The 18,385-nt window shown below is 35.2% G+C and overlaps 2 protein-coding genes across 3 annotated transcripts in view; one reads left to right on the forward strand and one right to left on the reverse strand.

Annotated features, from left to right (window-relative positions):
• Window positions 1-18,385, reverse strand: part of LOC125061664 (flap endonuclease GEN) — a 102,490-nt gene that overhangs the window by 65,128 nt on the left and 18,977 nt on the right. The gene's annotated exons all lie outside the window — the stretch shown is intronic.
• LOC125061666 (zinc finger protein 395) overlaps window positions 1-18,385 on the forward strand; it is a 65,861-nt gene that overhangs the window by 20,656 nt on the left and 26,820 nt on the right. Inside the window, exon 2 of the mRNA XM_047667192.1 lies at window positions 1,036-1,202. Coding sequence (XP_047523148.1) covers window positions 1,036-1,202 — 167 coding nt within the window. The remainder of the gene's footprint in view (window positions 1-1,035; window positions 1,203-18,385) is intronic.

Raw genomic sequence — 18,385 nt, forward strand, 5'->3', positions numbered from 1 at the left:
TTCTATCCACCTTTTTTTGGCCTATGGATATTCTTAATACTACATATATATATACGGGTCTAACTCTACGATATCCAGCTTTTCTAGGTATCTGTAGAAGACCCAGTTATAAAGTTGCATAAGAGTAAAGCTTGTGACACGAAACGCATCGCTCCACTTACAAGTTCCGTGTTGACATGACGTCACATCCGCCGCGAAGGTCGAACATATCGATTTTACACAGGCTCATTCTTGAAATATAACCTTAAAAACGTTGTATATATCATGGACCTCTAAAGGCGGACTGCTATATGAAACACGTTTTCTATTTTATTTAATAGTATTATAGTCACCAATGGACTCCTAGTGGCTGCGTTCCCGTCTTTGAGGGAGGAGTATACTCTTTCTTTAAACATAAGGTTATTGGAGGTTGTATATCTGAGAAAGACCCCCGCCGGGAGTAACAGTCGCTACAGTAGAAAGTACCTATCCCCGAGTGTTAAATTCAAAATCATTTATTCATTTAGGTAACACAATGTACACTATACACTGTAAATGCTTCTAATTTTACATTTACTGCCAGTTCTCAAATCAAAAGCGTAGAACGGAAGAGAAGAACTGGCAATAAACTTAACGCCACTCTTTTTAAACGCCAAGTTTTTTGTTTTACACGTTTGTAAGGAGCTGCAACCATTACACCATGTTCCACATGACATCTTATGTAATTAATAGTTAATTAATAAAAAAAAAAAAAACAAAGATTTTTCCTCTATCAGCAGTAGACATGGTGAAATAGGAGCACGCACTTACATTCTCGTGGGAACAACTCGCAAATACATAGTCGAAATAACTAACATCACCGCATACACGAATTCAATTCCGACCAGTCACCACAAGTAGCACCCGTTCACGCATGGCCATCGGCCATTAAACCTGTAGTTGTTATATGGTCCATCATTAAGTAACACCTAAAACCTTCCCCGACAGACCAGAACAAAAGAGACTGCATTGGCATAAGTTTTAGAAGACTAACCTATATATTTTTTCTTCTTCCAGGCGCCAATAGAACTCAGGAAAAGGCTGGATGAGATAAGGCTTCTGGAGTCACGTAAATCAGCGAGACTGGCTGATGTTGATACAGACTTCGCAAGGCTTGCAGATATGGCAGGAGACCGCCGTAGAGCCTCCGCTACCATCGAAGTACCGGCACATCATATGCAGGGGTAAGTTGACTAAGAATTGAAGCTTCATGAGCCTTTAATGATAATAATCAGGATTATTTAAATGATCCTTATCCTTGGGATTTATTTGCTCCAGTTCAAACAATTTGTATGATTCAAAACTTGACGATTAAAAAGAGTGGCGGAGAGTTTCTTGCCAGTTCTTCTTGCCTACTCTTCGCACTTGACTTGCGAACTGGTAGTAAATTTGGAATCAATTTAACATATTTTCTGTTGACGTTCATAAATTTACTTGGTTACCTATATGAAGAAAGTTGTTTTGAGTTTGAATTTGAATTACGTATTGGATTTTGACATATTTCGACAATCTTCTGAGTAAGTTGTTAGTAATCTTATGAGTAATATTTATAGAAACTTTCCACAAAATTTAATGAGTTTTTTTGCTGTTAAGCACTTTGGTGTCTTTCTATCAAATTGTGTTCACGCTAAATAACATGACCACTTTAAATTAAATAAATTATGTAATGGAATTTGACATTCCCGCTCTTTTGACTCCACATCTGAGTAAGTCGTTATAATATTCATACAAACTTACTTAAATAAATGAGTTTTATTGCTGTAAAGTACTCTGGTCTCTTTCTATAAAATTTTGTTTACGCTCAAAAACATAATTTAAATAACGGGACTTCGTATTGGATTTTGACTCCACATCTGAGTAAGTTGTTATAACATTTATACAAACTTACTTAACTAAATGAGTTTTATAGCTGTAAATTACTTTGTTCTCTTTCTGTTTTATTTACGTTAATAACAACATGACTTTTAAAACGGTTCTTAAGAATAATGCCAGTAGTTTTTGAGTTTATTCGTAACAAAACATAGATCTATTTGCATTACTCATCTTGCATCTAATATATAAAATTCTCGTGTCGCGGTGTTTGTAGTTAAACTCCTCCGATACGGCTCGACCGATTCTCATGAAATTTTGCATATTGGGTATGTCTGAGAATCGGACAAAATCTATTTTTCATCACCCTAAATGTTAAGGGTAGTCCCCCTAATTTTTTTTAAATTTTACATAAAAAATTTTTTTTTTTTTTTTTATGATACAGCATTAAAAAATACAAAAACCCCTAATTTTTACCCCAGCCCCTTTTTTTATTATAAATGATATACATGGCAAAACGACGTTTGCCGGATCAGCTAGTAATAATATAACGTTAGATGCGTAGTAGATTTTAGAATTCCTCCCATACAACGCACTCGCTCACGTAAAATCTGGCCAAGTTACGTGCCGAGATGCTAAACAACGAGCTCTTTCATACGAATGCTAAATCACGAATGGCTGTTTACGTCATTGCATAAGTTGGCTATCACCTCGCACTTCCTGTTCCAAGATCAACTTGCATGGGAAATCCATTTGTATTTATTTCTAATAATGTTTACCGCAACTATTTTAAACGCATATTAATTGCTTTTATAAAAAGATTTGCCATGTTTGTTCAACTCTTGTTCATATTTATACAAATCTAAAACTTTAGATGTCCGAGACTTAGAGGGAGGGAAAAAGGAAGATATGTTAGGAATTTAATTGTCATTAAAATATTAAGTGTCGAAAATTAATACGAATTTTAATTTTTTTTTTCATGTATTTCTTCGATAATGAAATTCTAATTTCATAAATCCTCTTTATTAAACTTTAATTTTAAAAATAGAATTTCTAGAAGGTAATCGCTCTCTCCCTGTTCTTCAACAAAAACGCTGCATCTTCGTGACGTTTATTATTATTGCGTTTCATCCGTAAAAAATTTACCCTCAAAGAAGTTTCACTTCAAAAATACAGTTTTTGTCTGCATATATAAAAGATCGAGGAACCTGACAGATAACCGCGGTAAAATCGACTGATTATCCGATGTTATTTCGCCTTGAATTAGCGGCTCACCTCGCAAGAAGGTCGTATCATTTCTATTGCAATACAACCTTGTTGTTTCCCTTATCTATTTCGCGTGATACATTCAATTATCGATGCATCCCGTTTTTTGTTAAGCGGAAACTGAGATTTGCAAGTAGCGTCCATGAAGTATATCCATAGACTGTAGAAGGAAGGAAAACCTCCTTGAATGACGTAAACGTCAATCCTATGTCTATTTGACGTGCTCTTGATGTTTTTTTTATAGAAAAGGGGGCAAACGGGCAGGAGGCTCACTCGGCCCATGGACACTCAATGCCAGAGGGCTCGCGAGTGCGTTGCCGGCAGAAGAATTGGTACGCTCTTTTCTTGAAGGACCCTAAGTCGAATTGGTTCGGAAATACTTCAGTGGGCAACTGGTTCCACATAGTGGTGGTGCGCGGCAAAAACTGCCTTGAAAAACGCTCAGTTGTGGAACGACGGACGTCGTGATACGGATGAAATTTCGTATTCTGCCTCGACATCCAAAGTCAAAAATCATTTATTCGTATAGGGAACACAATGTACACCTATGAACGTCAAAAAAGAAATATTAAATGCTTCTAATTTTACATTTACTGCCAGTTCTCAAATCAAGGGCGTAGAAGGGAAGAGAACTGGCAATAAACTCCGCCACTCTTTTCAAACGCCAAGTTTTTTGTTTTACAAAACGTTTGTAAGGAGCTCCAACCATTACACCATGTTTCACATGACATCTTAAGTAATAAAATCGGTTGTCTGTGAAGTCGGTTTACTGACGATAGTAGAACGTGCCAACGCCACGAATGGCTCACTCAAGTAGGAGAGAGACAGATGTCGAACGCTGAAGAGCGCGGAGTCTGATTATGCCTCTCTGTCGCTTCGCGCTGTCGCTTGCACTTCAAGCCTTAAATGGAACGCCTCAGAGCGAGGTAACGCCGCATGAGTCATGTTTTTTCGTGCGTGCAGCCGGCTCCATCAATTTATAAGACGTTGTCACGTCAATAATGATAAAATAAATTAAAAACGTAGATTTGAAGAAAGTAATAAACTCTCCGACACTCTTTTTCGATGACGAACAGATTTAACAGTAAATCTACTAAGAGTGAATCTGTTAAGGCCGATTTACATTATCTTAGTGTTTAGGAGAGTGCTTTAGTACAACTTGAAAGGCAAGTTCTTTAGCGTAGCGTTTACTAAAGCAAGTAGCGTTTACATGTTTCAACTAAAGTACTATCCTAAAGCACTCTCCTAAACACTAAGATAATGTAAATCGGCCTTTAGGTGCGAAGTAGTGGCGAATTACGAAACGTTAGAAACTAGGTGGGGTACGGGCGTGTCCTTGTCACAATTGCCTACATTCTACTGCCACACCGCAAGGAACAATGCACTTAAAAATACCAATGTAACAACGGCTCATTGGTCTATTGGTTGACCCCTGACTGCGAATCCATGGGTCCCGGGTTCGATCCCCGGCTGAGACAAACATCGATGTGATGAGCATTTGGTGTTGTGCTTAGGTCTTGGGTGTTTAAATATGTATTTATATGTCTATCTATAATATGTATGTATATCCGTTGCCTAGTACCCATAACACAAGCTTCACCAGCTTAGCATGGGACTAGGTCAATTGGTGTGAATTGTCCAATCATATTATTATTCAAATCTATATGTTTAAATGTTACATATATACTAGCTGACCCGGCAAACGTTTGTTTTGCCATATATATTATTTCTAGGAAACTTTTTTTTAGTTTAATTAAAATAACTATCTGCAATAATAAAAATAGGGGTCGATCGTAGAGGGTGAAAATTAAAGGTTGTACCTATGTATTTTTGTGTGCTATATCATAAAGAAATAAAAAACATTTTTTTAATAACCCTTTTTTTTGGGGTGGACACCCCTTATCACTTAGGGATTTGAAAGATATATAGTAGCCGATTCTCAGTCTTACTTTCGTGTCATTTTTCTGCTATGTTATGTGATCTTTTCTTTTCCTGATAAACAAATAAAATTAGTATTATGATAGAGTTTGTGTTGTGAAAACGAAAGAGGTTAGTTATGGTCTATAAAATTAAAGATGTCTCGCATTCCAAAGCAGCCAGGGGCTAAAGAAAATAGACCTGGATAGTAGACCTAGATAGTACTACAGTAGCAGCTCCAGGGCTTAAAAGAGCAGCTTCAGCAAACGCTGTAGCTCCTTCAAAAGCTGCTAAAGTGGAAAGAAAAGTGTATCAGCAAGAATTCCACCATATGACTATAAGGCAAAGTATTATGATACTAAAAACTAAATCGAACTTCTGTCAATTATTTATCGATAAACAATCACGATAATTAACACGTAATACCGCCTTGTAAATATAAATAATCTATTGCCATACTTAGATTAAACTCTTCAGTAGCAATAAACAATTGAAAATAAAATTCTGATTAAAGTTAATATAAATTAACATTAATTTATATATTACGTCAGTGTCAGAGCAGTGTTGGCCTAGTGGCTTCAGCGTGCCACTCTCATCCCTGAGGTCGTGGGTTCGATCCCCGGCTGTGCACCAATGGACTTTCTATGTGCGCATTTAACATTCGCTCGAACGGTGAAGGATACCGTGAGGAAACCGGCTTGCCTTAGACCAAAAGTCGACGGCGTGTGTCAGGCACAGGAGGCTGATCACCTACTTGCCTATTATACAAAAAGATCATGAATCAGATACAGAAATCTGAGGCCCAGAACTAAAATGGTTGTAGCGCCATTGATTTATTTAATTTTGGAACGAAGTTCCTTATCGCGCGTTGTGAAAAACGGAACTAGACGGAAAAAATTCTTACGAAAAGTTGTCACGACACTTTTTTGCTATTTGCTATTGTAATACACCGGTTCTCGTCCGATCACCGAAGTTAAGCAACGTCGGGCGAGGTCAGTACTTGGATGGGTGACCGCCTGGGAACACCTCGTGATGTTGGCTTTTTTTTCGTCGTAAGATTGGTGTCGAGAAAATCTATTATACTGTTATGATACCAATTAACATATAAATTAATCGAAAGGAATTTCGTTCCATCCGGGTGTCCCTTGACACCTCTAAAGTTTTTTATTACGTCACTGTCAAACACAACACTTAGATGTATGCTTTGAAACCGGAACAAAATGGCGGCGAAGTTTCACTTTTCATAATGGCGGTGAGAGGCGAAACCTCTATAAATTTCACAATTGCCAAAAAACCAGCGCAGAGATTGTTTTATTACAAGGTAATGGTAATGTAAAAGTTATTACAAGCTGTGCGTCGCGGTTACACGTTATTTAGAAGAAACTCAATGGCGCTACAACCTTTTAGGTCTGGGCCTCATTTGCTTCCAATAGACATCCTTGTCCTGTGATCAGCCTACACCTGATGTGTTACCACCAAGTGTTAAATGGGCACATAACCAGAAAATCCTTTGCTATAAGTCGGGGTTCGAACCCCTAAGATGAGATGGCTTCATATTCCCCCCATTTAAAATTAATAAATATTATTAAAGTCACTCTGCATCTTCTACCGCATGGTGAGTATTCAGAGGAGATTTCGGATTAATCCCTGCAGCTGAGTTTCATCATCGTCAAGGCAGAATACGAAATTCCACCTATATCACCTCGACGTCCGCCATTCCACAACAGAGCGTTTTCAAGACAGTTTTTTCTGCGCTATGTGGAACCAGCTGCCCACTAAAGTATTTCCGAACCAATTCGACTTAGGGTCCTTCAAGAAAAGAGCGTAACAATTCTTAAAAGGCTGGCAACGCACTCGCGAGCCCCCTGGCATTGAGAGTACATGGGCGGCGGTATCACTTAACATCAGGTTACCCTCCTGCCAGTTTGCCCCCTGTTCTATAAAAAAAAGTAAACATATTCTACTGTCTATTGTTTTTGTATTACTGAGCTCGTCTTTTCGTTTACTAACCATGGATTCACAAGTTCTATTCATATGTATTAAGACACTTTCATCCTTTTCAGTCGTGATTATCGCAAACTTTGTGGTGAAAGTAAAAGTTAATAACTCAATAACGTTTTAATAAAAAGTTCCTAAAGACTTTCTAATATAAAATCTCTATTCCTTATCTGTTATAAATAACAGAAAAAATATTATAATATACACATTTTATTTAACCAAAATTCTAAACTTTTCACGATCGATTCAACAATTTATACACTATCAATCCTGTGCTGAAACGGAAAGTATCTTATCTTGTGCAACAGTTGTTAAAGTATAAAATTATAAGTGTTATGTAGAAATTATTATGCCAAGTACCTAATATGCATATTACTGCGCTTTCTTTTGTAACTAAACACCCTCTTTTACTGTGTAATACGGTTTTTTTATTCACTTACGAAAGCGAAATTAACGTTCTTGAAAGTATTTTAAATCTTAATTATGAATAATTAAATACGTTATATTCAATTAATAATTGAAGAAAGTAACATCTACCACAGAGACTAAACTTTTTAACTTTGTTTTAATTTCGTTTTTAATTATATTTATTGTTAATATATAGGCTAAGAAAATTGTAAATACTGTTTATTTGATTGTTATAATTACTAATAAACGTTATTTAAAAATGTTAATGCGTTGAATTACAAATGTAAAGATGGCGCCCATGTCGCGCGACGTTCGCTGCCGCCATGACACACTGACCTAGTTTCAAAATGAAACGCACAACACACTAGGAAAGCGCCAATAAATAGCAATGAAGTTGACATAATTTCGGACAGAACCTTGATTAAACATTATCGTATTAATTTCTTTGCATAAATGTAAAGCCGTTATTTTTGGATATATACTTATATAATATATAAACAGATTTAATTGTTCACTTAAGTTACTTAAATTACTAGGAAATTGTGAACGAAACAAAACACTATCAGTAATTTTTCAAAGCATAATGAAAAACTGAAATCAGAATTCTAAATAATTTTTCGAATAGCCCTTAACAATGAAATTGCCCTCCCTGTGGGCCCCAAGGGACACATATTAAAAAGTTTTATTAGTATTTAAAAATGCAAGACAAATGTTAACCAACTAATTTGAAGACTTGATTTTAATGTTTAAACACATTAGATATTAAGTATAATAAGTCTGAGCCTAGTAATTGTTAAAATTATAAAATCAGTATTGAACACATCTGTCCCTTTCCATCACAGCTAAACACTACTTGAGTGAAAGAGACGAAAAGTCAAGTGAAGTTTATGAAGTAGACCACAGATTAAGAACTTCCAACTGTGGCCCATGTCGCAATAATATACCTCGTTCCAATTCAAATGATTCTAACTTGCTAAACGCATAGTGTGAAGACAGCTACGGATCGCGAACTTGAAATCAACTCGTTGCTAATATCACGCATTAAGTGACAGTTCGAATCTGCTAAAACTAGGTCCGTTTCATTCAAACGTACTATATACATACTAAGATAGCTTTTTAAAACGGAGAATGCAACTTTCTCTTTCTCTTGCTGTAATTCCGTTACAATTTCGCAGGTGTATGCAGACAGCGTATAGAAAGTGTTACATTAATTATGCACACCAAAACACATAATATGCATACATACGTCATTGTTTTCTATTTCATTTAACTTACACCGTATATACACGAAGAGTTCAAGCCATTTTTAAGTTTAAGTTGACAATTGGATGCTTCAAACGTTATAACCTCGATCAAATCTAGGCATTATAGAAATAGTAGAGAATGATGCTAAAAAAATAATGTGCTAGTGACGAGTCCTTCAATATATTTATGTGAATTTTAAATTAAAATATATAAGGTTAACGATAAAAGTTAGCCAAAAATACATTAATCTGTGCGAATTAACTGTCACATGACAATGACAATTATTGACAGACTGCGTGACAGATGACACCTAACAGTTGCACTCTATTATTTTGACCAGTGGCGGTCTGTAGGAATAGGTATAATCAAAGCTTAAAACATAAATTACGAAGACATAAAAAACCGTTGAATTTCTGAGAATAATTGATGAACGTTTTTGTTCCGAAGGTGGAATAACCTATAGGTCGATGTAAAGTCACTACCCTAATGAGTTATTACTCATTAACAATTTATTTACGCGCGCATTTTAAAATATTCCTACCACATTTTTGCCGATGCAGTCACATTTGGTCAAGTCTTAAAGAATAATATCCCTTATATATATTTCGACTATGTGTTTGCGTGTTGTTCCCACGAGAATGTAAGTGCATGCTCCTATTTCACCATGCCTCCTGCTGATAGAGGACAAGTCTTTGTTTTTTTTTTAATTTATGTTATTATTAATTACTTGATATGTCATGTGGAACATGGTGTAATGGTAGCAGCTCCTTACAAACGTTGTGTAAAAAAAATGGCGATTAAAAAGAGTGGCGGAGAGTTTATTGCCAGTTCTCTTCCGTTCTACGCCCTTGATTTGAGAACTGACAGTAAATGTAAAATTTGAAGCATTAATATGTATTTCTTTACTGACGAGGCATAAGTTTACATTATGTTACCTATATGATTACCTAATTTTTTACTTTACTTTACTTTATAAAAGCTAAATCAGCCTGTCTGCACCGTTTGAGCCAAACTTTATGTCATTTGTCACTTTTAATCACAGGGTATAAATTTGACAGATACAGAAAAGTGAAGTGTAAAAGGGGAGTGATTTAAATAATTATATTAAAAAAACTACTACGAAATAATTTTGCCCTACAAATTTCAATATTAAATGTGTGTTTAATTTCTCTCATTAGCGCTGATTTCGCTAATGTGTAATACAGCTCAGCTACTAATCACAGATAAACTAATGAACAACTCTGAGTACTGCATTAAAAGCCTTAAATCATTAATATCTAACCGGTAGTTGCTACAGGTTGATGTATTATAGAAGGTCGCTGTACCCTCTATGCCCGGACAATAGTACGAATGTCAAACGAAAATCTATATTTAAATAGTGATTTTGACGTACTTGACAAGAGTAAAATTAGTTCTGTCAAAAGATGATTGCAGCTGGTTTATTACCTAAATAAGCTATTTAATAAAATGAAAAATAACCTACTAATCTGTTTAATAATAAAAAATATGTGCATGTACTAGGTGTACACACGTAAGAAGTGAAACTTCTTTATGACCTTATTTTTCGAAAAATGATCTACTATAATATTATTACAGAATTTCATTAATTGTAATTATTACTATCATTGTTATCGTTATTATATATTTTTGTTATTAATGCCTTTTAATCTCGTCGGATCAACCGTGGTAGGGACAAGAAAAAGATGGCGCGTAACCGAAAAATGTGACGGTAATTTTTCCAACGCCGATAAAGAAGTTTGACTTCAAAAAGCAACATGGCGCGTAACCGAAAAACGTGACGATTTGCTACAAAATTTCACCCATACGTCGATAAAGAAGTTTCACTTCAAAAAGATGGCGCGTAACGGAAAATGTGACGCGTAACGAAAAAATGTTACACTAAATTTTTTTCCAACCCCGATAAAGAAGTTTCACTTCAATAAATAAATCAGTGTATCTGTTTCATGATCATTTGTCAATCTAATACGCATGTTGGTGATCAGCCTTCTGCCCCTGACACACCGTCGACTTTTTGGGTCTAAGGCAAGCCGGTTTCCTCACGATGTTTTCCTTCACCGATCGAGCGAATCTTGAATAGGACATAGAAATAAAGTCCATTGGTGGACAGCCGAGCTCATTCTGTTTGACACACGGCTTTAAATTTATAATATATTTTATAATATTAAATTTTATAATTTTTTTTTTTAAAGACAAGTCACAGTCACATCGTATTTTGTCAATCTTTTTGATACTTAAGACACTGAAGTTAAGGATTGACATACGCTCGGAATTGTTGGATTAAATTAAAAATAGCCTTAATAGGATTAATATTCGTTTCTCTATTACAATGTATAATATGACGCAATCCTGCTAATTAGATTATTTAGAATTACATACATAATACATATACTATGAATTCATTATTTTTTAACAATAAACGTGATTTTTCATTGTTACGTTCTGATTTCCACACTATGTTTTAGTATATGCTCAAAAACACTTAAATTTTAATTAATATATTTTTATTAATTACTAACAGTTCACAATATTACTATTTTTGCTTTTTTTTATAGGCCGGGCAGGAGGCTCATCTGATGTTAAATGATACCGCCGCCCATGGACATGACAGAGGGCTTGCGAGTGTTGCCGGCCTTTGAAGAATTGGCACGCTCCTTTCTTGAAGGACTCTAAGTCGAATTGGTTCGGAAATACTTCAGTGGGCAACTGGTTCCACATAGTGGTGGTGCGCGGCAAAAACTTTAAAAACGCTTAGTTCTGGAACGACGGACGTCGAGGTGATACTGGTGAAATTTCTGCCACGACGTCCGATGAAAAAAAAGAAACTCAGCTTTTTTTTGAAGTTATACTTCTTTAGGCGCGTTATGAAAAATTGATGAGAGTGAAATTTTACGATGCGCGCGCACCGTGACACAAAATTAACAGAATGAAGTTGCCCACGGAAGATGCTACGGCTTTGGACATAATTTAAAAACAACATTCAAATAATAATAGAATTTATGTTACACTTAATGTAAGAGAATAATAATAAATATTTATTTATTTAATTTTTCAAATGTAAACTGAACCTTATTGACTATAATGACTCCTTTTCCAGTCTTTTCAATCAAAAACTATTTTTAATAATGCCAAAGAAGTATAACTTCTTACGCGCGTACATAAGTACACGCACCCTTTTTTTTTTACTTGGGGAAATGCATTGCGCATACGGCGGTGCGACTGAGAAACTCAGCTGCTTTAATCCGAACAACTCTGATTACATATCGCTTGAAAAATGTAGATATAATCTGTGTAACAAAAATTCCTATTTATAATCTAGACTGCCGCTAAAACCACATGACCTGCCCCAACTAGTCTCCATTTGAATAACGTCGACGAATCTTTTTTTGCGAATACTAGATCTATGATGTCAGTATTTTATCGCAATTCGCACAACAGATTACGTAAGGAACGCGATGACAGCATTGTTATTACGCGCGAAAAATAAATAAATGCGCTTTACGAAAAAAAAATGTAGATAAATTTGGTAGAAACTTAATAATAATATTGGAAATCTTTACAAATGTTGAATATACTGTTAATTTTTTCTTCCTTGTTACTCGATATCCTCACTGTCATACTCATCCTTCAGTACCATGGATACCCCCTCACGGGTAAAAGCCTCAAAGCCTCAAACCTCAAAGCATGGCTTTCTCCTTTCGCTTCCACGCTTCTTATCTTCTTTTCTTTTAGGGCGCCCTCTACTCCTTCTTCCCCAGGATCCTTTCCATATGTTGATGATTCCATATGAGTTGTCTACACATATCTATGATGATTGAGGCTGCGATGACCATACTGCTGCTGCTTCTCTACATTCCCTTAATTTTCCACTGTACAGGCATTACGTGTCCGCATCGTATCCCTAACTCGTACTGACATTATCGAGATGAATGACGTCACGTGATGTATTCAATTGTTTTGACACTCACATTGCATTGCCAGAAGGCTCGCAAATGCGTTACCGGCCTTTCAAGAATTGGTACGCTTTCTTGAAGGACCCTAAATCGAATTGATTCAGAAATACTTCAGTGTTGTTTCATCAATCAAAATTTTTCTTGCAGCGAAGCGTTAATCCTTCGTTGATTCAGTTTGTTAAAGGGTTGTAATTAGATTTCATACACGTCATAATTGTTCTAATGAGATATGAAAGCGTTAACTCGGCAACAGACTGCAAGGTCGGTTTCAATGTTACGTGGGATTCACGTCACGAGGTATGTACAGCTGCCGGCCGGCAACCGGCGAACATAATAAAACCTTGCTTCCGAGGTCGTAAGATGTTTTTTATTGAGAGATTTATTTAATACATTTTTTTTTAAGTGAAACTTCTTTATCGGGGTTGGAAAAAAATTTAGTGTAACATTTTTCGGTTACGTGTCACATGTTTCGGTTACGCGTCACATTTGACCGTTACGCGTCACATTTGACCGTTACGCGTCACATTTGACCGTTACGCGCGTCTTTTTCTTGTCCCTACCAGGGTTGATTCAAAGAGATTCTAAACCATTAATGACAAAAATGTATAATAACGATAACAATGATACTAAAAATTCTATTACAATTTATGAAATTCTGTAATAATCTTAGTGGTAATAAGGTAAAATGAAATAATTGTATTATTTGTATTCAAGTCTGTGATATTAAAAGCCTTTTGTTAAACTTTATCTAATTTAACTTTATTTAACCAATTTCTGTAAAGTTGCATATAGATAAAGTTCGAAAAATAAGGTCATAAAGAAGTTTCACTTCTAACGTGTGTACACTAGTACACGCACATTTTTGTTTTTTAAGTGAAACTTCTTTATCGGGGTTGGAAAAAAATTTAGTGTAACATTTTTGCGTTACGCGTCACATTTTTCCGTTACGCGCCATCTTTTGAACTGAAACTTCTTTATCGACGTATGGGAGAAATTTTGTAGCAGGTTACGCGCCATGTTGCTTTTTGAAGTCAAACATCTTTATCGGCGTTGGAAAAAATTTTACACACATTTGTCACATTTTTCGGTTACGCGCCATTTTTTTCTTGTCCCTACCACAGTTGATCCGAAGAGATTCGAAGCCATTAGTAACAAAAATATATAATAACGATAACAATGATAGTAATACTAATAATTCTATTACAATTAATGAAATTCTGTAATAATCTTAGTACTACATAGTAGTACAGTAATAAGTTAAAATGAAATAATTGTATTTGTATTCATGTCTATGATAATAAAAGCCTTTTGTTAAACTTTATCTAATTTAACTTTATTTAACCAATTTCTGTAAAGTTGCATATAGTAGATCATTTTTCGAAAAATAAGGTCATAAAGAAGTTTCACTTACGTGTGTACACCTAGTACACGCACACATTTTTTTTTACTTGGGGAAATGCATTGCGCATACCCTACTCGAGAATGTGCATACCCACTAAAACCCCAAGGCGCCACCAACAATCGCCTTAGGCGGGATGCGGTAACAGCAGAGCCTTATCCTCTTCTCCGATTATTTAATACATTTAACACAACACAGCTACATAGTTCCCGTATCACCTCGATGTCCGTCGTTCCACAACTGAGCGTTTTCTAAGGAAGTTTTTGCCGCGCACCACTACTATGTGGAACCTGCTACCCACAGAAGTATTTCCGAACTGACTTAGGGTCCTTCAAAGAGCGTACCAATTCTTAAAAGGCCGGCACTTGCTAGTCTTCTGGCAGTGAGAGTCCATCGGTTAATCTTAATATATATATTTCTTGTGTGCGTGTGTATGTGACTGAACTCCTCCTAAACGACTGGACCGATTTTGATGAAATTTTTTGTGTGTGTTCAAGGGGATCTGGGAATGGTTTAGATTCACAAATCAGCCCGCCAGATGTTAAGGGTAGTCCACCCCTAATTTTTATTTTTTTATTTATAGATAAAATTTTATTTTTTATTTTTTTTATGTTACAAAATTAAAAAATACATACAACCCCTAATTTTCAACCCTCTACGATCAACCCCTATTTTTTTATTATAAATGATATACATGGCAAAACGACGTTTGCCGGATCGGCTAGTATAATATAGTATTCTGATAGTTCAAGAATTCAGTGCATACAAATCTAAGTGTCTTTCAGAGTCGACCATTTTTAAAAAAAAACACAGATTAAACAAACATAGAGAAAAAAATCTCTGTTTGTTTATGACTCCCATATGTCAACTCTCGGATTTTGACGTATGGATGTCATAGTTGGCGATATCCTTTAGCTTAGATAATTAGACATTTCAGTTAATACACGTCAAATTAGGACAGGGTCCTTCAAGACCAATACCAATTCTTAAAAGGCCGGCAACGTACTCACAAACCCGTGAGTATTGCCCATCGGTTTATTACTTAACATCAGATGAGCCTCCTGCCCGTTTGACCCCCGTTCTAGCCTTTAATTTGCTACTAAAATGAACAATATGATTATAGAAACAGATAAATACAAACATTTTATTAGTAATACATACATATGAGATATATCAAATTATAAGTTACTGGAGCCGATATAGGCCAGTTGTGGTAAGGTCCTCCCATCGCGTTTAGGTTTGCCTTTTGATCCATCCATGGTTCGTTTTGTCCATAAAAAAAGGGTGCGTTTACTTATGTACGCGCGTAAGAAGTTATACTTCTTTGGCATTATTAAAAATAGTTTTTTTAATTAATTACAATTAAATAATCAAATACTGGAAAAGGAGCCATTATAGTCAATAAAGTTCAGTTTACATGTGAAAAATTAAATAAATAAATATTTATTATTATTCTCTTACATTAAGTGTAACATAAATTCTATTATATAATGCCGTAGCATCGTCCGTGGGCAACTTCATTCTGTTAATTTTGTGTCACGGTGCGCGCGCATCATTAAATTTCACTCTCATCAATTTTTCATAACGCGCCTAAAGAAGGACCTCGGGCGCTTAGAGTATCTATGAAGAAATTCTCTGCGTTTGACTTTATTTTAGCATAATTTCCTTATATTTCGTGTTATATGAGATGATCGCCAACGTGAAATCTATTTTAAGTGTCTTCAGTTAAAGGGACGTTACATCATAGTTAAATATATTCGCCGAAACACGGTCATGTATCAAGAATTTCGTTGGAACGATTTTGTGGTTCTCTCGATGTTCTTGTTTAAATAACGATATTTATATATTTGCAACATACAAATACAGTATTTATAATATTCTTAACATATATAGTAATAATTAAAAATTGTTAAATAAAAAGTAAATTTGTTAAGTTTGGACCCTGTGGCAGTGTAACGCTGGCATTCCTCGCTGTATTGCGAGTTGCGACACTAATTTACGCCAGGAAAGCACCAGCTCTGGGGTCACCACGCGCCAACTTCAATTAAAATCTTTAAAAAAAAGTTGAATCAAATGGTGCATGAAAAAACATGGCGACGATCGCTCACATTTATTTTCCGCAGATTTTAATTATCAAGAGGTTTTTATTATCATAAAAACCTTAATTCAAGCACAAATATATAAACGACCTGCGCACCCCGAGAGTGTTCACCCCACGAACGACCTTCCACAGGTCGGTAGCCGATCTTGAACATAATAATAGTACCTTCAGGCTTGTTTTTTGTAGAGTATTGGGGTAGGGGACATTTTTTATTAAAGGACGTATTATTTAAACACCTGCAGTTTAAATCGATAATATAAAGATGTATTCTTTAAATAAACGCTATGGCAATGATTTTTTTGAGCAGTGTTGGTTTCAGTGTCTCTCATCCCTGAGGTCGTAGGTTCGATCCCCGGCTGTGCAGTGTGCACCAATGGACTTTCTATGTGCGCATTTAACATTCGCTCGACCGTTGAAGGAAAACATCGTGAGGTAACCGGCTTGTCTTAGACCCAAAAAGTGATCACCTACTTGCCTATTAGATTAACAAATGATCATAAAAAAGATACAGATATGAGGCCCAGACCTAAAAAGGTAGCACCATTGATTTTTTTATGGGAATGATTTTAATTTTAAACAATTCATTAGTACAAAGCTTTGTCCTTTAGTAAAATAGGTTGTATTTATTTCCAAAAATAAAGAATAGAACATCGGAACACAACTATTAAATAGCTAGCTTTTACTATTAAATAGCTAACGATTAAAAGGCTTAAGACGAATCTGGCTTTAAATTAGGATTAGAATTAAATGTCGACTCTAAGTATGGCTACCCCTTGTTTCTTTAAATGTTTTAGTTCAAACGACAGACAGGTATTTTTATACAAAGCCGGTATAGATGGATTGTTGTTTTTCCAGTAGAAGCCTACATCTATAAATAAAACCTCTACGGTCACTATATGCAGTAATCTGTGTGTCAATGAACCTACACACAGACATAAATTTAGTATAAATATAAAATAGACGGAACGCGAATAATTTTCGTATTTTGTATTGCATGTAAATTTTGTTAACGTTTTCAAATAATTTGGAATACTGATTGAATAAATAGTACTAATATTAATAATTAATAGTTCTGCAAACAATTTAATTTTGACCACTCTGTAAAGACGTGGTGGATAATATAATAATACCTAATTATTAAGAATTATGACGAGTCAAAGTTTCTCGATTCTTCCCTTTTCTCAATACGATTAAATTGAGACAACACGTATCTATTGCTGCTAAGACTAAAAAGTGGAGAATAAATATAGTTAAACAAAACTATAAAACACGCTTTTAAAGCACATCAAACTAAAAAGTGAAAAATAATTCCTAATTTAGGCTGAAAATGGTATGAATAAAAAATACTGGTTTTATTGTGAAAAAGCGTGGGTTGCTCGATAGACGAAAAATATGGCACAGAGCGCTTAGTTTTTTTAAACTATATTTATTTCAAATGCACATGTACTTTTATACATATATTAAAATATATAAGATTTTTAATAATGATATGGTCTGTATATGTTGTTAGGTTAGCTAATTACGTAATACCTTAAAACAGAACGTCCATTAAATTAACCGATTTGGTGTTACATGGATCTCACAACTTATTACGGTAGAAAACTGCGATGCGAGTTTCTTTTAAGTTGTTTTTGATAGCATACAATAACATGTTTTGTAGTGTGACGTCATTTATCATATGTAAAAATATGGTTCAATGCACAACAACAATGACCTCAAATATCGAATGCAATGTTCGTCTTATCAGTCAAAACAAAAGGTAGAAAAAGGTTATCTGCAATATTGTATTGTAGTGTAATCGTTCTGATTTTTATCTGTGTAAATTGCATTCAAGCGCCAAATGTAGCAAATGTAAACTAAATTATATATTTTATACGTCAAAAATGATCACCATTCGGTGTGTCTTTTTTGTCTATGTTCAACCATAGCTACGTCCAAGAACCTACATCGAAGTGTCAAATTTCTTTTTAATGGATTTTGTACAACTCAAAGATCCATAGACGAAGGAGTTTTCGATATAAACAAAAATTGTAATGAACTTCCGGTCTGAATATAAAACAAGAATTCAAATATGGAACTTGAGATTGAATTTTAAATTACGAAAAAGGTTACCTTCCATGTAGGTTTTATTGCGCATAGACTAGAGTTTTCATGACCTACACTTGTAAGTCTACGACCTCAGACAAGAGGTTATCGGCCAGACGTTCGAACTTACGCAATATCCAAAACCGAATAGACCCAGACGGGGCACAA

Source organism: Pieris napi, chromosome 24 (assembly GCF_905475465.1).
Source record: "Pieris napi chromosome 24, ilPieNapi1.2, whole genome shotgun sequence".
Taxonomy (NCBI): domain Eukaryota; kingdom Metazoa; phylum Arthropoda; class Insecta; order Lepidoptera; family Pieridae; genus Pieris; species Pieris napi.